The sequence below is a fragment of the Loxodonta africana genome, chromosome X (assembly GCF_030014295.1).
Source record: "Loxodonta africana isolate mLoxAfr1 chromosome X, mLoxAfr1.hap2, whole genome shotgun sequence".
Taxonomy (NCBI): Eukaryota; Metazoa; Chordata; class Mammalia; order Proboscidea; family Elephantidae; genus Loxodonta; species Loxodonta africana.
In genome coordinates, this window is record NC_087369.1 from 81,924,822 (window position 1) to 81,949,028 (window position 24,207).

The following is a 24,207-nucleotide window of genomic DNA, read 5'->3' on the forward strand; positions in this document are numbered from 1 at the left end:
ACAGAAGGGTAGAGTAGAAGAAAAATGTTCCTGAAACTAAAAACAGTACCCAAAGAATCTGAGGAGAGAAGGAATTTGAAAGCCTAAAAGAGAAGTAGGGACTACAGGAATAGAAGCAGCTGGGGGTGGGGGAAGGAGGATGAGTTCTGTGTGAGACTCACTGACTTTGAGATGTCTGGGGACCATCCAAGTGGAGATGTCCAGGAGGAATGTCACTACATGGATCTGAAGTCCAAGAAAGAAATTGAGGCGGTGAATAGAGACTTGGGTGTTGGGAACTACTGTGTTGTCTTTCTATTAAGAGAATAGCTTAGGATCACATTAGAGAAGGCTTGCAAGGGCAGCCAAAGGAGTTCCGACTTGATTCTATGGGCAGCGGGTTTGAACAAGAGGTTTTGAAGAAGTGACACAATACAAGCTGAGCTCTAGGAGGCTGACCCCGGCAGCAGTGTGTGGAGGAGAGACTGGGAGTGGGAACAGAAGAAGTAGCCCATGGTGGAGGTGGCTGAGGGAATGGAGGAGAGGACATGTGAGGGGTACTTAGGAGGCACACTCAACAGGACCAGGGTAGCCTCCTGGGTGTCGTAGCTTGCCACCAATGGTATGCTGGAACTGGTTTATATCAGTTTGTGAGAGCCAGTTGTTAAATTTTCAGGAATATTCTGAGCTACGCGTTAGAAACAGCTATTATTAAAAATGTTTTAAATTGTATAATATTTAAAATATTTTAAATGAAAACATACAAACTTACAATTAGATAAATTATATTAAATAACCCATTGCCATCGAGTCGATTCTGACTCATAGTGACCCTATGTAACAGAGTAGAACTGCCCGATAGTGTAATAGTTTATGGAAGCCACATCTTTCTCCTGCAGAGGAGCAGCTGGTGGGTTTGAACTACTGACCTTTCAGGTTAGCAGCCAAGAGATTAACCACTGCACCACTGGGACTTCTTTTTATTGTACTAAATACAAAGGTGATAGTTGTTGTTGGGTGCAGTCAAGTTGCCTCCGACTCATAGCGACCCTATGCACAACAGAACGAAACACTGCCCGGTCCCGTGCCATCCTAACAGTCGTTATGCTTCAGCCCATTGTCGCAGCCACTGTGTCAATCCGCGTCATTGAGGGTCTTCAAAGGGCGGCTCGAGAAGACAAAGTATTATAATGACATGTGCAAAGAGCTGGAGATAGAAAACCAAAAGGGAAGAGCCCACTCGGCATTTCTCAACCTGAAAGAACTGAGGAAAAAATTCAAGCCTCGAGTTGCAATAGTGAAGGATTCTATGGGGAAAACATTAAGCGACGCAGGAAGCATCAAAAGAAGATGGAAGGAATACACAGCCATTATACCAAAAAGAACTAGTCGACATTCAATCATTTCAAGAGGTAGCACATGATCAGGAACCGATGGTACTACTGAAGGAAGAAATCCAAGCTGCACTGAAGGCATTGGCAAAAAACAAGGCTCCAGGGATTGACGGAATAGCAATTGAGATGTTTCAATAAGCAGATGCAGCACTGGAGGTGCTCACTCGTCTATGTCAAGAAATATGGAAGACAGCTTCCTGGCCAACTGACTAGAAGAGATCCATATTTATGCCTATTCCCAAGAAAGGTGATCCAACCGAATGCGGAAATTATAGAACAATATCATTAATATCACACGCAAGCAAAATTTTGCTGAAGATCATTCAAAAGCGGCTGCAGCAGTGTTTCGACAGGGAACTGCCAGAAACTCAGGTCGACTCTGAAGAGCATGCGCAACCAGGGATATCATTGCTGATGTCAGATGGATCCTGGCTGAAAGCAGAGAATACCAGAAGGATGTTTACCTGTGTTTTATTGACTATGCAAAGGCATTCAACTGTGTGGATCATAACAAATTATGGATAACATTGCAAAGAATGGGAATTCCAGAACACTTAATTGTGCTCATGAGGAACCTTTACATCAATCAAGAGGCAGTTGTTCGGACAGAACAAGGGGATACTGAGTAGTTTAAAGTCAGGAAAGGTATGCATCAGGGTTGTATCCTTTCACCATACCTATTCAATCTGTATGCTGAGCAAATAATCCAAGAAGCTGGACTATATGAAGAAGAACGGGGCATCAGGATTGGAGGAAGACTCACTGACAGCCTGTGATACGGAGATGACACCACGTTGCTTGCTGAAAGTGAAGAGGACTTGAAGCACTTACCAAAGAAGATCAAAGACCACAGTCTTCGGTATGGATTACATCCCAACATGAAGAAAACAAAAATCCTCACAACTGGACCAATGAGCATCATCATGATAAACAGAGAAAAGATTGAAGTTGTCAAGGATTTCATTTTACTTGGATCCACGATCAACAGCCATGCAAGCAACAGTCGAGAAATCAAAAGACGCATTGCATTGGGCAAATCTGCTGCAAAGGACCTCTTTACAGTGTTGAAGAGCAAAGATGTCACCCTGAAGACTAAGGTGCGCCTGACCCAAGCCATGGTATTTTCAATCACATCATATGTATGTGAAAGCTGGACAATGAATAAGGAAGACCGAAGAAGAGTTGACGCCTTTGAATTGTGGTGTTGGGGAAGAATATTGAATATACCATGGACTGCCAAAAGAATGAACAAATCTGTCCTGGAAGAAGTGTGGCCAGAATGCTCCTTTGAAGCAAGGATGGCGAGTCTGCGTCTTACATACTTTGGACATGTTGTCAGGAGGGGTCAGTCCCTGGAGAAGGACATCATGCTTGGCAGAGTACAGGGTCAGCAGAAAAAAGGAAGAAATACAAGGTAATAAATACTAAAAACTCATCACTTTCTAATTATTTTACTACATTTTACTATTATCTATGCCCTTGAGGTTATTTACGCCTGTTGTATTTGTGTGGTTGGAAGTGCTATAGAAAGGTGGGCTACTGGTCATCTCCCCAACTCCCTGTTCAGTGACTTCATGTTGGTAGCTTGAAATCAGCCACAGAAATTGGCAGTAGTTGATCAATTGTTTTGCTGATTGTCTAAAGAAAGGGATGGAGGAAATGTTAAAAATGCACATTAAACTTTAGGAGTGTGTCGTGTCTGTAGCCATGATATTGTGGCAAATTTTGTTTCATCTATACCCCTACCCACTTCCTCACCCACTAGATCATTTTTAAGCAAATTCCAGATCTCTCTTCATCTCTTCCACAAATCCTTCACTATGTATCTTTCAAAGATAATACAAACAAAACCCAAATCCATTGCTGTTGAGTTGAATTCCGACTCAGAGCGACCCTACAGGACAGAGTAGAACTGCCCCATAGGGTTTCCAAGGCTGTAAATCTTTACAGAAGCAGACTGCCACATCTTTATCCCATGGAGCAACTGGTGGGTTCAAACCTCCAACCTTTCAGTTAGCAGCCCAAGCTTACCCACTGTGCCAAAAAACACATGATTATCTCACAAAAAAATTGATGATTTCTAAATATCACTGAATATGGATTCTGGATATATTTTGAAGGTACAGCCAAGAGGACTTTCTGATAAGCTTTTATGTGGAATGTGAGGAAAGGAGAGGAATCAAGGATGTATCCAAGGTTTTTGGCCTGCGTAACTGGTAAGATGGAATTTGCCTGGGGAAAACTATGTCCATATAGAATGGGTTGACAGGGTGGGGGGCAGGGGGCAGATATCATTCTTTCTATAATATCTCATTTAGCAAAAGGTACACAGAATTTGGATATAAAAAATCAAGATGGTTCCATAAACTCTAAAGTACTACTACCTAAGACTCAGCTGTTTGTATTCTTGTTATTATTCAAAGTTGTGCTGCTCTCTGACTGCAGTGTGAGGCCCAGCCTTCTGGAGGCACGAGGGAAGTAAACCAAACTCAATAAAGTTCTGCTTACTTCAGTCTGCTTCATCTTGTGTCCATTTGTCTGCTGCCCTGATGAAATGATCTCTAAGGTTCCCTCCAGCTCTAAGATTTTATGAATCAAATTCTAAGCCTTAAAAACCTACAAAGACACAAGCCATTTTATTTGGAAACTTGTAGCTCATTCTGATGATATAGGCTCTGTTGGCTAAGTTTACTAATGCAACTTGGTGTTAGGATGGAATCTTTCCCTCTGTCATGGGTTCAACTGTGTCTCCCCAAAAATGTCTGTATCAACTTGGTTAGGCCATGATTCCCAGTATTCTGTGGTTGTTCTCCACTTTGTGATTGTAATTTTATGTTAAGGAGGATTAGGATGGGATGTAACACCCTTACCAGGTGACATCCCTGAGCCAATGTAAAGGGAGTTTCCCTGGGGTGTGGCCTGCACCACCTTTTCTCTCAAGAGATGAAAGGAAAGGAAAGCAAGCAGAGTGGGGACCTCATCCCACCAAGAAAGCAGTGCTGGGAGCAGATTGCGTCCTTTGGACCCAGTGTTCCTGCGCTGAGAAGCTCCTAGTCCAGGGGAAGATTGATGACAAAGACCTTCCTCCAGAGCTGAGAGAGAGAGAAAGCCTTCCCCTGGAGCTGACACCCTGAATTTGGACTTGTAGCCTACTAGACTGTGAGAAAATAAATTTCTCTTTGTTAAAGCCATCCACTTGTGATACTTTTCTGTTATAGCAGCACTAGATGACTAAGACCTTGGGACTAGTTGCAAAAACAAACAAAAAAACCCATGTCCCTTGAGACTACGTTGGCATCAGGAGATGCCAGGACCTGGAGGGGAGATGAGAGGGTAGAGTGGGTTAGAAGCTGCTGAAATGGACACGAAAAAGAGAGTGGAGGGAAACAGCGGGCTGTCTCATTCGGTGGAGAATAATTGGGAGTATGTAGCAAGGTGTAAGTTTTTATGTGAGAGACTGACTCGATTTGTAAACTTTCACTTAGAGCACACTAAAAATTATCAAAAAAAAAAAAAAACCATGTCCTAGTTAACAAATAAGTGAAAAATGAAAACAAATTTTAAATGATGTTAAAATATCTCCTGGTGATGTGAGAAGGCAGCTAAATATACCAACTCCCCAGCTGTGCAAGATGGCTGGCCCATTAGCATCTATTTATGAAACCACTGCATTTGTGGAAAGAACCATTTTGATGGTTTTCATTTTCCACACTTATTTTGGTTCCTTAGTTAAAATTCAAACAATTTCCATCGTCTGCTGAGACTTAGAACAAACCTAGAAAAAAGGAAAGTGCAGAGTGTGGTGAGCAGCATGGCCACAGGAGAATCTACCAGCATTCAGGCACCCTGCTCCACCCTCTGTCTGGCCTTTCGTGGTCTCATCTCACCTGCCTTTTTCTCAAGCGGCAACACAAGATTACTTCTGACTTGGACCCTGATCAGAACTGCCTACCTGGATGGCAAAGGAGAAACACTCAAGAAGGCAGTTTAAGCAATGTGTCTGGTAAAACCACTTACGCAGCGCCCCCTCCCTTACTCCCAACCTGGGGGAAACCAGTTCCTGCAGAAATTCCATTTCTCTTGCTTAAGCAGAAGTCCTACATCCCAGATCTGCCTACTCTGTGACCCTAGCCAGTCATCCTTTAGAGTCTGCAATGGGGCGGCTCTGTGGGGCCAAATCTGGGCATCAGAGACCTCTGAGCATGCCCTTTCCCCCTAAACTTTAATAAGAAATTGATGTAACAGTTTTTGTGTTTGCAATTTTTCAAAATTCTATTTTTGTTTAGAATTACTCAGAACATTCACCAATCTCTACATGTACACTTCAGTGATACCGATTACACCTGGTTGTGTAACCATCCTCACCCTCCTTTTATGAGTTGTCCCTCCCTATTAAAATACGCTCACTGGCCCCTAAGTTTCCTATCTGAGTTGCTGTTGTCAACTTGATCCCATATATCTTAAGAGAGCACACTGTTGAAGGCAGACACTTTACTCGTTAAGCTATTGTTTGGTTTTAAGATTTCAGGGGATATTTTTGGTTTAAGGTTTAAAAGTTATCTCAGGGAAATAGTTTCAGGGGTTTATCTAGCCTCAATGGCTCCAGAATGTCTGGATTCCATGAGAATTTAGAATTCTGTCCTACATTATCCCCCCTTCTATCAGAATTCTACAGAATCTTTGCTCAAAACATTCAGTAATGGTACCTGGGCACCTGGTCTCTCCCATGGCAAAGGAGGCATTTGTTCATGGAAGCAACAGTCACACATGTTCCTCCTATTTGACTCTCCTTCCTCTGATGCTCCAGGGGAATAGAGACCAATTGTTGTACCTTAGATGGCCTGCTTACTATCTTTTGACTCCAGGCACTATTCAAGGGAAGTAGACTGTGATCCTTCTTTAGATGAGGAACTAGGATGCCTTTTTTAGTTTTGACTTTGCTCAGTTCTTCCACAAGTGCTTTGGGGCGCCAAGTCCAGGACCCAGCCTGGGGTGGAGGCACTGCCCCAAGCCATAGCTCAATAGGCCTCTCATCCTCCACTGGACTACAGGCCTGGGCACCAAGGATGGCCATTTGTTCAAAACAGAGCTCCAATTTTCTCTCCTAAACCCATGGCAGTGAGATGATTTACTTATCTTTGTGTTGCCTAAAAAAATATTAAATGAAAGTGATGAGGAGATATAAGAGTTATCAATAGGGCAGTGGTTCTTAACACAGGGGGATTTTGCTCTGAAATAAATGGGCATTTGGCAAAGTCTGGAGTCATTCTTGGGTATCAGAACTGTGAAAGTGTGGGAGCTACCAGCACCTAGTGAGTACAGGCCAGGGACACTGTTAAATATCCCATAAGGTACGGGATAGCCCCAACAAATTATCTCACCCGAAATGTCAACAATGTCAAGGTTGAGAAACCATGCTAGAGAAACAAGAGTGGTTTACTTCAGCACGGAAGACCAGTAAGGAGCTGATTTAGGCTGAAATCAGAAGGCTAGGGTACAGGAAGACTCTTTGAAGAGATGAGTTTGCAATGCTGGACAGGTAGAAGAGCAGGCCCATGAAGCAGGGCCTCTTACTGAGGATGGCTGGCAAACTTGACATGACCCTATACATTTGGGGAAGGAGGATCAAACTGGTTGTCTACATGAGGGTCTTGACTTGGGAAATCTTCGGAGGAACGATAGAGCAACTGGAAAATGATACATTGACTAAGCACAGGTGACAAAGCCACCTAAACTCTAATACCTGTTCTACTACATTCTAGCTGTGTGACACTGGGCAAATAACTTCACCTCTCTGAGCTCCAATTCCCTTGATTCTGGTCCTGTCCTCAAGCACAAGTCTGCTGCCCCCATGGCCTCAATTAACAGTCTCAGCATAGGTCAGCTTGACTAACCGCCACCCTGGCCCTGCTTTATCTTCATGTTCACATTCCGTTTTCACAAGCCCACCCACACAAAGAGCTGGATCACAGAACACTTAAGCCTGAGAATTCAACCTACTTCTCATGTTATAAACTAGCAGGGAACTGTAAAAAAAAAAAAAAAAAAAACCAGGAGGCAATTAATCGTGCTGCATTATCTTTAATTATGCAAAGACCTCTTCATTCATATCACCTAGAGATCATTTCATCCACTGCTCTGTTTGGCAGCCAGTCTCTTGTCTCTCTCTTCAGCAATTGTGAGCCGGATACCTTTTCCTCGGGGAAGAGAAATCCATGGTTTGTTGCCCTGAAGGAGAAACAAGGAAAATCAAAACCTGAACACCAATTCTATTGTGGTTTGGCACATGCTACATTTGCTATCTCATTTAACAGAAATGAAGTCTGTTTTTCAAAAGCACTCAGCAACACCTGGGTGTATCAGAAAGACCCCCATTCTATGAACCCTGCTTCCTATGTATACAAATGTGAATTACAATTCCCTTCACAATCAATGCAGGCACTCAATATTTACGTGAAAGTAGTGCCGTAACAGGAAACCCTGGTGGCACAGTGGTTAAGTGCCACGGCTGCTAACCAAAAGGATGGCAGTTCTAATTCACCAGGCGCTCCTTGGAAACTCTATGGGGCAGTTCTACCCTGTCCTACAGGGTCGCTATGAGTCAGAATCGACTTGACGGCACTGGGTTTGGTTTTGGTTAGTGCCGTAACAACAACCAGAAAATGTGTGTGGTTAGGTACATAGATATGCCCGCATATATGCGGATAGGAAGGCATAAGCAAGTGTTTACGTGTGCGTGTGCTGCATAAATAAAACAAAGCACATGGGGGCATAGTTATGGAGACTTCATAGACATCCAAACAACTTGCAGGATTGGTTTACTGGGTTAAAAGGCTTGGGGCCATAGCCTTGAGGGACAACTGAAATTAACTGGCATAACACAGTTCATAAAAGGCCAGATCTACTGAACTGGGGAGACTAGAGGACCCCCGGAAACTACTACCCTAAAACACCCATTAACTTGGAATTGAAGCTATTTCTAGAGGTCGCCTTTCAGCCAAAAAACAGATTGGTTCCCATCAAGATTAGCGCCTAGAAAACCCTATGGGGCAGTTCTACTCGTCACATGGGGTTGCTATGAGTCAAAAACAACGTGAAGGCACCTAACAACAACAAAGGCAGATAATTTCTAAGAAAACACAGCCACGAATAATTGAAAAACCTAACTATAACAAAGTGATCAAGTATTCTGTTAACACTGTGATACTGAAAAAGCACAAATTTGATGCAACCCGCCTCTGTGTGAGCCCTGCCCTATAAGAGGTTTTACAACAGATTTGAGGGCCAGGAACCCAGGTGCTGTAATCCCATCAGTAAATTGAATTTACATGTTTCCCTGAACTAGAGAGAAGAAAAACCCAGAATTACTTTGCCAATAACGAAAATGTTGGAAAGCCGGGTGGCAAAGCTGTTGCCGTTGGCATCTTTCACGTGAACCACATCAAAAGAGCCAGGATGTCTTTCTCTGTTAGTGATCACGCCAATTCTTCCCAGGTTAGCGCCTCCAGTCACCATACACAGATTACCTAGGCAGGAAGGAAGAAATTAATATGATCTGCTCTAAGCAAGGTCCTATGCAAAGTCATAATCGTCCAATGGTTTCTATACTACACAGCTTAGATGAGTCTAAAATGAAGTTTATTTTCTTCCCCATTATAATTCACTCCTATGGATCTGTTACACAAGCTAGGACTTTCAGGACACTCTTAAGTAATTATACACCTGGGTGTTACAGCAGATATGCTTTCTAGTTACTTAGTTGCCCCCCTTCCCAGCCCCTTGCTAGTGAACAGGAAGGCTTTAAACAAACAACAAAAAACCGTCCTCATACCTGCACTTAAAACGGTGGTACAAACAGAACACCTAGGAATACAGTGGTACAGTGGCTGCTTACCAGTGTCGAACTTGATGAAATCCGTAATCTTTCCAGTTTCCAAATCAATCTGAATGGTGTCATTCACCTTGATGAGGGGATCAGGGTAGCGGATGGTGCGAGCATCATGGGTCACCAAATGAGGGATTCCTTTTGTGCCCACAAAGATCTTCCTTACTTTGCACAATTTGTACTAGAAACATAGAAGGATTGGCCACATTTTGTCTAGCTCACATATTACGCTCCAGAACAGACGAAACAGTTCTTTCGAAGTCACAAGTCACTGTCTTCTTGTACCCCCGACTTTCCTTCCCGCACTTCATAAATTTATCTTAACACTGCTCTAATTTCTAGGCTAGTCTTAATACTTTCCTATCCCTGCCTCCATGTTTATCATCTCCCTGTTAAAGCTCAAGGGACTGAAGGGCCTTAAAATTCCCCTAGCAAAGATCTCTCAAATTCTCGGCTGGTCTGCTTACTGTCGCCATTGTCTTCCTCCCCCCGCCCCTTTCCTAGGCTCTCTGTAAGCCTTTACAGGACCTCTAAATTCTTATCTCCAACGCACCTTAATCTCTCTTAAACGCCTCTTAGTGGCTCCCTCTACTCAAGATTGAGCTTTTTCTCACATAGCAATTGTATTACCAATCAAATATTTCAGGAAGCATTTCAACTTTGGATTTTCACTCCCTGGTATCTATCCTTAGAGTAAATCAAATCATTGAGATGCCACTGGATATGCCCTCCAGCCTGCTGATAACAAGGCAGCACAATGAAATTAGGAGCTGAATCATCCAATTGAATTAACCTTCATTTACAGCCAATAATTCAAGAAGCCCTAAAATTTTGTGTGAAACCATCACAACAAACTGGATTAAATAATCAAAGACTAATCTTTTTTGAGTTACCTCAAACTGAGTGCCTAGAGGACCAGTCTCCTCCACCACCACCCACCACCTTCCCCTCCTCAAAGTAAAGCTAGGCTCACAAATGGAAACATGGCAAAAGACCAATTGGGTTTGACTAGATTGGTTTTCTGGTCCCTTAGGGTCGCTACGAGTTGAATCAACTTGATGGCACACAACAACATCCTTAAAGGACTCATACTTCAGATACCCATAAATGTTCCTAGAAATCACTTTCCTTGCCTCTTAAAAAAAAAAAGAAAGACAAACAGGAAGTCACTATTCAACTGGAATTCATTCCTACCATAAAAGAGAAAGCAGACCATCTATTAAGGAAGCTAACTTCAGACAGAGATCAATTATTAGCTATCCAGTAACGGACTCCTATGCAGCTACCAGTAACACTTTTTAAAAACACGGGATAATGCCTCTCAGGTATGTGGTGAAAATAAAAAAGATACAAGATACCAAACTGCACACACAATAGAATCTCACCAATGTGTTAACTGGTTATGTCCAGGCACACCTACTTCAATCCATGTACTTAATTCAAGCTGTAACTCAGAACCAAGTAATTTTACTTTAAACTCACCTTCGCCTCCTCAGGTGTAATACGATGAACAGCAAATCGACCCTTGGTGTCATAGATCAGACGGAAATTTTCTCCAGTCTTGTCGATGCTGATGACATCTGATTCCAAACAGTAACTAATTTTACCATAATGATCCCCCATCACCCCATGCTGAGCACAACAAAATAAAATACCCCAAAACCCTATGTGCTCCCCACTTCAGACATCAACAAGGACTCCTAAGATTAGTGATGCCTAGCTAATCTTTAACGCTTCAAAATCCTGCTTTATGATTTCATTTAAAATTTAAAGTGAATTGAAATTGGGTTTTGAGAAGAGATTCATGATTATTTGCAGACCTACAGTAGTACTTTAAAAATCTCTCAGGGGAGAAGGTCGTGCTTTACTTCTTAGAGACTGACAGAAATACAAAATCAAAACTTTGTGCTTCCAGGCTAGAATTATGATTGAGATAATATTCAATCATCATACTGGCTTCCCATAATAAGCATTTCCAGTATACTTAACCCCAGTCCCTCAAACCTAACCACATGAAAGAACACAACCCAAACCTCTCCGAACACTCCACTCTGTACAGGCTTCCTGGCAATTCTCCACATTTCTAGACAAACACCCCAGGAAACCAGAAGAGCCCATCACTGTTCAATACAACTGCCACTTCGGAGAGGGAGTTAAGATAATCAAAAGGAGGCACCACCAAATGTCTACTACTAACCACTTACCCATAAAACCAGCAGGGTAGGTTATATCGGTGCGGACCTTGCCATCAATCTTAATGAATCGCTGCATGCAGATCTTTTTAACTTCATCTCCTGTCAGGGCATACTTAAGTCTGTTCCTTAAGAAAATGATCAGTGGGAGACATTCTCTCAGTTTGTGGGGACCGGTGGACGGACGAGGAGCCTGTAAAATAAAAGCAATTAAAAAGAATTACAGCTACTCTTGGGCTTCACTCAAGCACTCAAACCAACTCCTCCTCCAAGTCCTGGGATCCACTGACCCAACACCACATTGTACAAAGCACTCCAATTGAGTATTTTAAACAAGTGCTCTGTTTCCCAAATGATTCCAAATCATAAGCCTTTACAACATTTTTCCCTCTAGAGGCCCAGGCTCATCAAGAATTAACATGTGAGACCTGAGTGCATGTAAGTGTACTAGATGGTGTACGGAATAAATGAGGCACAAAAATAAGTAAGCAGAGTGCAGCTAGACAGCACAGGGCCAGAGAGCAGATGAAACCAAGAAGACACCTTCTTCCCCTAGCCCTCAAAATGACTTCAGAGAGGCATTTCACATAGCAAATGCTAAAGAAACACTTAAGGATAAGAAAATTAGGGATACTTTCACACATAAAGGAGCTTACACAAGATAAAACGCGTCCTTTACATACAATGTGATATACTTACAAACACGCCAGTCAGTTTGTCCAGCATCCAATGCTTTGGAGCTGCTACACGCTTCAGATGCTTCTTGGGACCACGAGCCTAAAGGAGAGTTGTAGATTACAACGGTGTTAAACAATTTTTACGTTTTTCAACAGCTTACAAAGCTGAGCGTAGAACTTCTTGAAAGAACTGAGCCTGTTCCCTTTTCAGTAAAATATTAACAATTATAAATCACAGAGCTCTGGCAAAAAGAGAAACAGACAGTCGCATAGCAACTAGCAAATATTACAGGCTCCATAAGCTTTCTCACTGTTCAGAGAGTGTTCGGTTACTATCTTTTCAGAACCGTCCTAAATATTTCCATGTTACTGCTTACAAGCGGAGCTGAGATTCCACCCTTAATTGTGCTGGCTTCCAGAGATTATGTTCTTTCTAATACACCATGCTAGTGAAATGGCCAGGGGCTGGACCCAGCACAAAGCGAGATTGCAACAGAAATGTACCAGAACCCAGTCCTTCCATTTGTTAATAAAGCAAATAATAAATTTTTCACAATACAACCGTCTGCTTCTGACGTGCCTGGGGCGGAATTAAACTGACCTCAGCACAACCACGTGTCAGTAGCTGCTCTTTCCTACACTGAAGCCAAAAGCTGGCAATTTCCAGTTTAAAAATCGGAAAGACTTTTTAACGCTCTGCATACGTGTTTACCAGCCACACAACGTTCGGTCAGGCCGTGTCAAAAGGCGGCGACAAAGAAAACCCTTCTCTGCCAGGCGTACCCAGCGCTCAGCCCGGGCCAGGCCGCCCCGGAGCTCGGGCCCAGGACAAAGCCGCTTCTCGCGGGACCGAAGGCTACGTGCTCAGGCCTGGCAGGGCCTGAGACTCAGGCCTTGCCTCCAGCGGCAGCAGTCTACACCCATCCCCCCCGACCCGGGGAGCGGCATTCGCCCTCGCCCTGGAGCCCCCCAGGACCAACCCCGGGGGCCGCACTCCCTTCGCCTCCGCCCGGCCACCGCCGGGAGAGGTCTCGTGTTCCGGGGCAACCTCAACCCCGGGAGGATTGCAATGGATGCATCCCTGAAGCCCTCCAAATACCGGCCTTACCATGGCTGCGCTGAGCACGGAAAGAGGGCCGGTCCTTTCCGGTGTCTCCAGAAAACAGGGTTGGACCCTGCGCAGGCCAGGGCCTCAAACGCTCCGCCCAGCGCAGCCTTTACTAGAGAGCTGAGGTGCTATCTTGCCACCTACTGGTGGGAGGTCAGAAGTCCCGGGGAGGAGCAAGGGCGGCGGAAAGAAGGGTGTCTCTTAAGGGCACATTTCCTCCTTTTCTGTCTCAAGTAGTTACTGAGCGTCTCTTGCGTCCCAGATTCTGTGCTAGGTACTGGAAATACAAAGATGAATTAGACATGTTCCTGCCTTCAAGGAGAGTGCAAAGTAAGGCTACCTCAAGTCCCACATACATATGATTATGTAAGCAATAGAATACATTTTAATAGTACTTTTTTTTTCTTAAAAATATACTGTTTGTCCTTTCTTCCGGGTTCCCTGAGCCAGCCAGCCTGCCTACACTATGAATTGGGAAAGAGCCAACAACGTTTTTTCTCTCTTGCTCCTCTGCAGACTGCCGAGGGGGTGGGGAGTAGGGGGTGGAGGTGCTTAGGGTCCCTGCTTGAACCTTGGCACGCTGACCCTCGCTTTCTGTACGACTTATTTGGCACTTATCATAGAGTCTCAGAGAAGAGAAGGGACATTAGAGATCATCCAGTTATCTAACAAAAACATAAATCTGATCATGCTATTCCCCTGCTTTGAAACTCCACTTGCCCTCTCCTGACTTCCTGCCCTGGCAAGCAGCACAAAACTTTGTCTAACAGTTCCCACCCCTTGGTTTGTTTTTATACCACAGTTTGTCAAAGGACTTGAGGAACTCAAATCATATTTTTTAGTATATATTTTTTCTCTTTCATTTTACATTTATGTACGAATGACATTCTAACAACAATAAAGGGAACTTGGAAAAAGCTAAGAAAATTACAAACAGTACCTCCCCAAACACCCTAAACACATCATCTGTATTCATTTCTTCCTGTTCCTGTTATCATTCTGATCAGTTTGTGTGCATGCATACTTTTACATAATTCTAGTCCTGGCATACAGACCATTTTGTATTCTGCTTTTCTTGCATTATAAACAACTTTCCAGGTTGCTACATAGACATCGTAATTAGTATTTTGACCACTGCATCATATTCCATTAAGTGGATGTCTCATAATTAATAAAATAGGTCTTCGATTGTTGGACATTCCGTTTTTGTACTTTTTCATTATTATGAGTGTTGCTAGAGTGAACAGTTTCCTTCATCTAGCTTTTGCCTTCAGTTGAATGATTTCCTTAGAATAAATTCATTCCTTCAATTCCTTCGACATTTATTGAATTCCTACTCTGTGCCAAGCACTGTATTATGAACCAAGGATGCAGACGTGATTAAGATCTAGTTCCTGCTCTCAAGGAGCACATATAATAATGGGACAGGCAGGCTGGGGAGGTGGGGAAGACAAGTGAGGAAAATCTCATCAGAGAAAAGATGGTGACGACAGGGCAGGTCAGAACACAGAGGGCTGCTAAATCTTGTTTAAGATTTAGACATTGAAAGACTTAAGGGAGAACAGAATTAGCTTTGTGTTTTAGAAAGACAACTCCTACTGGTCTCTGTAGAATGGTTTGGAGGAAGTGTGAGTGGCTTGGAGGAGATATGTTAGGGCCATTTCAACAATCCAAGCAAGAAACACCAGGCTGAGACCCAGACCCAGACAGGGAAGAGCTGGCAGATTCAAGACATTGCAGGCAGAGTATTAGCAGGATCTGACTGAAAAATAAATGGAGTGCAGGGGTAACAGATAAGGAAATAATTGGGATGACTCCCAGGTTTCTGGCTTGGTGACTGTCTTAGTTATCTAGTGCTGCTATACAGAAATACCACAAATGGATGACTTTAACAAAGAGAAATTTATTCTCTCACATTCTAGTAGGTTACAAGTCCAAATACAGGGTGTCAGCTCCAGGGGAAGGCTTTCTGTCTCTGTCAGCTCTGGAGGAAAGTCCTTGTCATCAATCTTCCCCTAGTCTAGGAACTTCTCAGCACAGGAAGTTCGGGTCCAAAGGATGTGCTCTGCTCGCAGCGCTGCTTTCTTGGTGGTATGAGGTCCCTGTGTCTCTCTGCTCATTTCTCTCTCTTATATATCAAAAGAGATTGCCTCAAGACACAATTCAATCTTGTAAATTGAGTCCTGCCTCCCTAACACAACTGCAGCCCATCCCCCCTCATAAACATCATAGAGGCAGGATTTATAACACATAGGAAAATCACATCAGATGACAAAATGGTGGACAATCACACAATACTGGGAATCATGGCCTAGCCAAATTGATAGACATATTTTTTGGGGGACACAATTCAATCCATGACAGTGACTCAGTGGTGCATTCACTGGAAACAAGGAGGAGGCAGAGGAACCTGTTCTGGGAGAAGATGAAGAGGTCAGTCTAAGATGTGGGGCTGAGGGGGGGACATCAGACTGAAGATGTGTTATAGACCCAGAGCTGAGCCGGAGTGTGTGATCTGAACTGCAGGCTCAGATTTAGAATTGGCACATCTGTGGTTAGTTCATAGAAGTGATTGGAAGCAACCTTGGAAAGGGAGCACTATGTCATAGAGTCTGAACACCGTTATAATAACTCATGTGTATTGACAAAAACCTTTCTCACAGGATCCTCGGACTATACTCATGCCAACCTGGAAGTTATTTATTTGTAGTCATCTTTTGCTAATGTAATTGTTTAAGTGTAATTTGCACTTTTCCAAAAAATTACCAGTGAGGTTGAACATTTTGCCATATGCTCATTCCATTTCCTTTTGTGTGAAGTATCTCTGCCCATCTATCTTTGAGAGACTTGTTTTTCTGATCGATTTGCACGAGTGCTTCATAGAATACAGAAGTTAATCCTGTGTCTTATTTGAGACAGGTTTTTTTTATTCTTAACAATTGGTTATTTTCCTTTTGGCTATATTTTTCAATGTACAAAGTCTGAAGATTTTATGTAGCCAAATCTGTTGGTCTTTTCTCTTGTAATTTCTCCTTGTCACTTCAAAGCTTAGAAAGTTGCCAGTCAAAAATTTGCTAAATACTCAATTCTATTTAAAAAACATAATATTTAATTCTTTGATCAACTTGGGGTTGTGAAGCTATACTATTTTTTTTTCCAAATGGTCAACCCATTTTCTCGCTACTAATATATTGAGTGATCTTTCTCTCCTTTATTGTTTTATAAGGACTGTGTTAGCATATATAATAAACGAAATCATATAGTACATGGTTGAAATAGAATATAAGTGTGGGCAAAGGAGATGAAGTCTATGGTAAGAAGAGGACTAAGACATATGTTTTGTCTCAGACTACCAGAAGGAAGGAATGTGTATGAGTGATTCATGGTAGAAAGTCATGCCATGGGTAGAGCAGTCCAAGCCCCTCCACTCCCCCTCTTAAAGAAAAGCCCTTCATGCCTTACATTCCCTGGTTAACTTACTCTCAGCCATCAATGAACCAGTACAGTCTACTTTCATGTCTCACAGTGCTGGTAGATAGTGAGGCGAGTAGAAAGAGCATGGTTCGAATCTGGCTCTGTGTGACCTCGAGCAAGTGGCTTTACCTCTCTGAAACCCAGGTTCCTTATCTGGAAAATGAGGTTAACAATACTTATTCCGCAGTTTGTTGAAATGACTAACTTGTTGGTGTCAAGTCTATTCCGACTCATAGTGACCCTACAAGACAGAGTAGAACTGCCCCATAAGGTTTTCAAGGCTGTAAATCTTTACTGAAGCAGACTGCCACATCTTTCTTCCGAGGAGTGGCTGGTGGGTTTGAACCGCTGACCTTTTAGTTAGCAGCTAAGTGCTTAACCACTGCACCACCAGGGCTCATTGTTATAAGGATTAAAGAAGATATATCAAATACATAAAACATAGTAGTGACTCAACAAATAAATTAGCGCTCCAATTCTGTCCTGGCCACCTCCTTCTTAAACTTATTTGTTTAAACAGCATTATTGAGAAATAGGAGTCGCGGGGTGGTGCAAATGGCGAATGTGCTCAGTTGCTAACCAAAAGGTTGGAGATGCCATGAAAGAAAGGCCTGACAATCTACTTCTGAAAAATCAGCCATCGAAAATCCTAAGAGCATAGTTTTACTCTGACACACATGGGATCGCCACGAGTCAGAATTGACTTGACTCAACAGCAATTGGTACTGGTATCGAGGAATAATTGTTGTTGTTAGGTGCCAACGAGTCTGCTCCAGCTCACAGTGAACTTTATATAATACGGAACAAAACATTGCCTGGTGCCGCACCATCCTCACAATTGTTGCTATGTTTGAGCCCATTGTTGCAGCCACTGTGTCAATCCATTTAGCTGAGAGTCTCCCTCTTTTTCGCTGACCCTCTATTTTACCAAGCCTGGTGTCTTTCTCCAGCAATTGGTCCCTCCTGATGACATGTCCAAAGTAAGCAAGACAGAGTCTCACCATCCTCACTTCTAAGGAGCATTCTGGCTGTACTTCCTCCAAGGTAGATTTGTTTGTTCTTCTGGCCATTCACGGCATATTCAATATTCTCCACCAATACCACAATTTGAATGCATAAATTCTTTTTTGGTCTTCCTTTTTCCTTGTCCAGCTTTCGCATGCATATGAGGCCATTGAAAATACCATGGCTTATTGGCTACCGCTACTAAGCATTTTTATCGAAGAGTCTATAGAAGAATCCAGATCAAAAGAGGGAAAATGCGGAACAGAATTTAAAATTCTCGTAAAATCTAGACTTTCTGGAGCTATGGAGGCTGAATGAACCCCTGGAACTAATGCCGTGAGATAACCTTTAAACCGTAAACCCAAAATATCCCCTGAAGTCTTCTTAAAACCAAACAATAGTTTAGCTTAGCTAGTAAAGAATGTCTGCCTTGAGCGTTATGCTCTTTTAAGATTATTTATATGAGATCAAATTGACGACAGCAACATGAAAGATCAGATAGGAACCTTAGGGGGCAGTGTTAATGGGGGAGGAACAACTCAGAAAAGGAAGGTTAGAATGGTTGCACAACTAGTAGAATGTAACCAATGTCACTGAATTTGTACATGTAGAAACTTGAATTGCTGTATGTTTTGCTGTGTATATTCTCAACAACAGCAACGACAACAACAAAATAAAATGAATCACTAAAAAAAAAAATCATGGCTTGGATCAAGAGCACCTTAGTCATCAAAGTGAAATCTTTGATTTTTAGTACTCGAAGGAGGTCTTTTGCGGATTTGCACAATACAATATGTCATTTGATTTCTTGACTGCTGATTCAGTGGGCACTGATTGTTGGTCCAAATAAAAGGAAATCCTTGACAACTCCAATCTTTTCACCATTTTCCATAATGTTGTTTATTGGTCCTGTCGTAAGGATTTTCGTTTTCATTATGTTGAGGCGTAACCTGTATTGAAGGCTTTGATCTTCATCAGTAAGTGCTTCAAGTCCTCTTCACTTTCAGCATGCAAGGTTGTGTCATCTGCATATCACAGGTTGTTAATGAGTCTTCCTTCAATCCTGCTGCCCCGTTCTTCTTCATACGGTCCAGTTTCTCAGATTATTTGCTCAGCATACAGACTGAAAGGTTACAACCCTGACGTACACCTTCCCTGACTTTAAACCATGCAGTATCCCCTTGCTGTGTTTGGACGACTGCCTCTTGGTCTAAGTACAGGCTCCTCAAGAGCACAATTAAGTACTCTGGAATTCCCATTCTTCACAATGTTATACATAATTGGTTATGATCCACACAGTCAAATGCCTTTGCGTACTTAATAAAACACAGGTAAACATCTTTCTGGTATTCTCTGCTTTCAGCCAGGATCCATCTGACATCAGTAATGATACCCCTTGTTCCGTGTCCTCTTCTAAATCCGGCTTGAATTTCTGGCAGTTCCCAGTCGATGTATGGTTGCAGCCATTTTTTAATTATCTTCAGCAAAATTTTGCTAGCATGTGGTATTGATGATATTGTTCTAAAATTTCCACATTCTGTTTGATTGCCCTTTCTTGGAATGGGCAGGAATATGAATCTCTTCCCATCATGGCACATGTTTAATGCCCATCACTACCACACTTTTCCTTATACCCCTTTGTAATCCCTCACTCCTGCTCCTTCCACCCTCCGTTCCCAGGCGACCGCCGATCTGCTTTCTGTTACTATTGATTAGTTTGTATTTTTTAGAATTTTAAATAAATGGAATAATACAATATATACTTTTTTGGTCTGGCTTTTTTCACTCAGCATAAGTATTTTGAGGCTCATCCATGTCATTGCGTGTATCAATAACTTATATTTTTTAGTGCTGAGTAGTGTTCCATTGTCCTTTCACCTGTGGATAGACATTTGGGTTGTTTCCAGTTTTGGGTGATTACAAATAAAGGTGCTATGAACATTTCTGTACAAATCTTTTTATGGACAATGCTTTCATTTCTCCTGGGCAAATATCTAGGAGTAGAATAGCAGTGTGAGAGTTCCAGTTGCTTCACATCCTTGCCAACACTTGTTAAGGTCAATATTTCTAAATTTTTGACCATGCTAATGGACGTGTAGTGCTATCTCATTGTGGTTTTATTTTGCATTTCCCTAAAGGCTAATGATGTCTGACATCTTTTAATGTGCTTTTTTGCCATCTGTGTATCTCTGCTGAAGTGTCTATTCAAATTTTTTGCCCATTTAAAAAAATTGGACTGTATATATTTTTTTAGATAATTTTTATTGAGCTTTTAGTGAACGTTTACAAATCATGTCAGTCTGTCACCTATAAAAAAAAAAATAAGCTTATATACCCCTTACTCCGTACTCCCACTTACTCTCCCCCTAATGTGTCAGCCCTTCCAGTCTCTCCTTTCATGACCATTTCGCCAGCTTCTAACCCTCTCTACCCTCCTATCTCCCCTCCAGACAGGAGATGCCAAAATAGTCTCAAGTGTCCACCTGATACAAGTAGCTCACTCTTCATCAGCATCTCTCTCCAACCCATTGTCCAGTCCCTTCCATGTCTGATGAGTTGTCTTCGGGAATGCTTCCTGTCCTGGGCCAACAGAAGGTTTGGGGACCATGACCGCCAGGATTCCTCTAGTCACAGGGACTGTATATATTTTTTATTATTGCATTTGAGAGTTCTTTATATACTCTGAATGCAAGAACTTTATCAGATATGTGACTTACAAATATTTTCTCCAAGTCTGTGGTTTGTCTTTCCATGTATTTATTTATTGTATTGTAGATGAAGGTTTACAGAACAAACTAGCTTCTCATTAAACAGTTAGTACAAGTATCATTTTGTGACACTGGTTACCAACCCCACAAGATGTCAACATTCTCCCTTCTTGACCTTGGGTTCCCTATTACCAGCTTTCCTGTTCCCTCCTACCTTCTAGTTCTTGCCCCTGGGCTGGTGCACCCCTATAGTCTCATTTTATTTTGTGGGGCTGTCCAATCCTTGGCTGAAGGGTGAACCTCAGGAGTGACTTCATTATTGAGCTAAAAGGGTGTCCCGGAGCCATACTCTTGGGTTTCTCCAATCTCTGTCAGGCCAGTAAGTCTGGTCTTTTTTTGTGAGTTAGAATTTTGTTCTACATTTTTCTCCAGCTCTGTCTGGGACCCTCCACTGTGATCCCTGTCAGAGCAGCTAATGGCCTTGGTAGTTGTGGCCAGTCAGTCCTTTGGATCAATCCTTCTCCCGTGTCTTTAGTTTTCTTCATTATCCCTCCCTCACAATGGGGTAAGACCAGTAGAGTATCTTATATGGCCACTCACAAGCTTTTAAGACACCAGACGCTACTCACCGAAGTAGAACATCGAACATTTTCTTTATAAACTGTATTATGCCAATTGAGCTAGACGTTCCTGGAGATCATGGTCCCTGCAATCCTCAGCCCAGCGATTTGGTCCCCCAGGGAATCTGGATGTGTCCATGGAGCTTACCTGATCCTGCCTTGGTCAAGTTGTGCTGACTTTCCCGGTATTGTGTACTGTCTTAACCTTCACAAAAGTTACCTCTTATCTATTGTCTATTTAGTGTTTTTCCATCCCCACTCCTCCTCTCCTTCATAACCATCAAAGATTGTTTCTTTTTGTGTGTATGCCTTTTCATGAGTTTTTATAGTAGTGGTTTTATACAATATTTGTCCTTTTGTGATTGACTTATTTCATTCAGCATAATGCCCTCCAGATTCATCCATGTTGTGAGATGTTCACAGATTCATCATTGTTCTTTTTCGATGCGTAGTATTCCATCGTGTGTATGTACCACAGTTTGTTTATCCATTCATCTGTCGGTGGGCACTTAGGTTGTTTCCATGTTTTTGCTATGGTGAACAATGATACAATAAACGTGGGTGTGCATATGTCTGTTTGTGTGATGGCTCTTATTTCTCTAGGATATATTCCTAGGAGTGGGATTGCTAGATCATCTGGTATATCTATTTCTACCTTCCTAAGGAAGCACCATATCGTTTTCCAAAATGGCTGTACCATCTTGCATTCCCACCAGCAGTGCATAAGAGTTTCATTCTCCCTGCAGCCTTTCCAACATTTGTTATTTCCTGTTTTTTTGTTTGTGCCAATAATGTTGGGGTGAGATAGTATCTCATTGTGGTTTTGATTTGCATTTCTCTAATGGCTAGTGATCCTGAGCATTTCCTCATGTGTCTGTTGGTCGCTTGAATGTCTTCTTTGGCAAAGAAGTGCCTGTTCATTTCCTTTGCCCACTTTTAAATTGGATTATTTGTCTTTTTGTTGTAGAGGTGCTGGATTTTCCTGTAGATTTTAGATATTAGATCTTTGTAGGATTTGTCACAGCCAGATTTTTTTTCCCAGTCTCTAGGTTCTCTTTTCACTCTTTTGGTGAAGTCTTTTTATGCCCGTTAGTGTTAATTTTTAGAAGATCTCAGTTTTCTAGCTTATCTTCTGGAGTTTGTGTGTTGTTAGTTATGGTTTGTATCCTGTTAATGCCGTGTATTAGGGCCTCTGGCATTGATCCTATTTTTTCTTCTAAGATCTTTATAGTTTTTGGTTTTATATTTAGGTTTTTGATCCATTTTGAATTAGTTTTTGAGTATGGTGTGAGGTCTGGGTCCTGTTTCATTTTTTTACAGATGAACATCAAGTTTTGCCAGCACCATTTGTTAAAAAGACTGACTTTTTCCCATTTGATGGACTTTAGGCCCTTGTCGAAGATCAGGTGACCATAGGTGGATGGATTTACATCTGGATTCTCAATTCTGTTCCATTGGTCAATGTGTCTGTTGTTGTACCAGTACCAGGCTGTTTTGACTACCATAGCTGTGTAGTAGGTTCTGAGGTCAGGTAGTGCGAGGCCTCCTACTTTATTCTTCTTCTTCAACAGTGCTTTACTTATCTAGGCCCTCTTCCCTTTCCATATAAAACTAGTGATTAGTTTTCCATCTCTTTAAAGAATATTGTTGGTATTTGGATCAGGATTGCATTGTATTTGTAGAGTGCTTTGAGTAGAATTGTCATTTTCTTAATGTTGAGTCTACCTATCCATGAGCATGGTATGTTTTTCCATTTACGTAAGTCTCTTTTGGTTTTTCTTAATAGTGTCCTTCAAAGAACAGAAGTATTTAATTTTGAGTAAGCCCAATTAGTTACTTTTTTTCTTTTGTGGATTGTACTTTTGGTATCATATTTATGAAATCTTTGCCTAGCCTAAGGTCACACAGATCTTCTCCTATGTTTTATTCTAGAAGTTAAATTGTTTTAGGTTGTACATTTAGGTCTATGATCTATTTTGAGGTAACTTTTGTATATGGTGTTAAGTATGGATAGAGGTTGGTTTTATTGTTTATTGAATTGTTCCAGAACCATTGTTGAAAAGACTGTTCCTTTTTGGCCACTTTTGGCTATTACCTTATTAAACTTTAAAAAAAAATATTTTTAATCACACAAGTAACAGATTAATATATTATTCTTATAAAATGTAAAAGCAATTTAGACCTCTTGTACACCCAGTCATGCTTCCCCACCATGCTCACCACTAGGTCAAAACTCTAACATAGATTTGAGGTAAAACTTTCCAGATCTTTTTCTGTGCATGGTGTCTTAGTCATCTAGTGCTGCTGTAACAGAAGTACCATAAGTGGATGGCTTTAACAAATAGAAATTTATTTCTTCACAGTAAAGTAGGCTAAAAGTCCAAATTTAGGGCATCAGCTCCAGGGGAAGGCTTTCTCTCTCTGTCAGCCTTCTTATCAATCTTCCCCGGGACTGGGAGCTTCTCTGCACAGAGACTCCGTGTCCAAAGGATGTGCTCTGCTCCTAGCACTGCTTTCTTGGTGGTATGAGGTTCCCCCCCCCCCACTCCCCGCTCTGCTAGCTTCCCTTTCCTTTTATGTCTTGAGAGATAAAAGGTGGTGCAGGCAAAAACTAACTCCAAGTGGATCAAAGACCTACACATAAAGACTAAAACGATAAAGATCATGGAAGAAAAAATTGGGACAACCCTAGGAGCCCTAATACACGGTATAAACAGAATCCAAAACATTACCAAAAATGATGAAGAGAAACCCGATAACTGGGAGCTCCTAAAAATCAAACACCTATGCTCATCTAAAGACTTCACCAAAAGAGTAAAAAGACCACCTACAGATTGGGAAAGAATTTTCAGCTATGACATCTCCGACCAGCGCCTGATCTCTAAAATCTACATGATTCTGTCAAAACTCAACCACAAAAAGACAAACAACCCAATCAAGAAGTGGGCAAAGGATATGAACACACATTTCACTAAAGAAGATATTCAGGCAGCCAACAGATACATGAGAAAATGCTCTCGATCATTAGCCATTAGAGAAATGCAAATTAAAACGACGATGAGATTCCATCTCACACCAGCAAGGCTGGCATTAATCCAAAAAACACAAAATAATAAATGTTGGAGAGGCTGCGGAGAGATTGGAACTCTCATACACTGCTGGTGG

At 42.0% G+C, this 24,207-nt stretch overlaps 1 protein-coding gene and 1 long non-coding RNA gene across 2 annotated transcripts; one reads left to right on the top strand and one right to left on the bottom strand.

Annotated features, from left to right (window-relative positions):
• Positions 1–7,434: 7,434 nt before the first annotated feature.
• RPS4X (ribosomal protein S4 X-linked) lies at positions 7,435–13,288 on the bottom strand. The gene is made up of 7 exons (XM_010592717.3): positions 13,236–13,288; positions 12,150–12,227; positions 11,463–11,643; positions 10,741–10,838; positions 9,268–9,439; positions 8,742–8,899; positions 7,435–7,601 (listed from the first exon to the last, which is right to left on the bottom strand). Exons 1-7 carry the CDS (start codon positions 13,236–13,238, stop codon positions 7,500–7,502), a joined length of 792 nt encoding a protein of 263 aa, XP_010591019.1. The 5' UTR covers positions 13,239–13,288; the 3' UTR covers positions 7,435–7,499.
• LOC135228962 (uncharacterized) lies at positions 12,349–19,898 on the top strand. The gene is made up of 3 exons (XR_010319802.1): positions 12,349–13,565; positions 17,660–17,753; positions 17,862–19,898. It is a non-coding gene; the product is annotated as an uncharacterized LOC135228962 (long non-coding RNA).
• Positions 19,899–24,207: the final 4,309 nt, after the last annotated feature.

Excerpts from the sequence above, each read along its gene's own strand:
- RPS4X (XM_010592717.3), bottom strand. Across the intron at positions 8,900-9,267 it reads TTTCATCAAGTTCGACACTG|GTAATCTGTGTATGGTGACT; the intron begins GTAAGCAGCCAC and ends CTTCCTGCCTAG. Across the intron at positions 7,602-8,741 it reads ACATTTTCGTTATTGGCAAA|GGCAACAAACCATGGATTTC; the intron begins GTAATTCTGGGT and ends TTTCTCCTTCAG.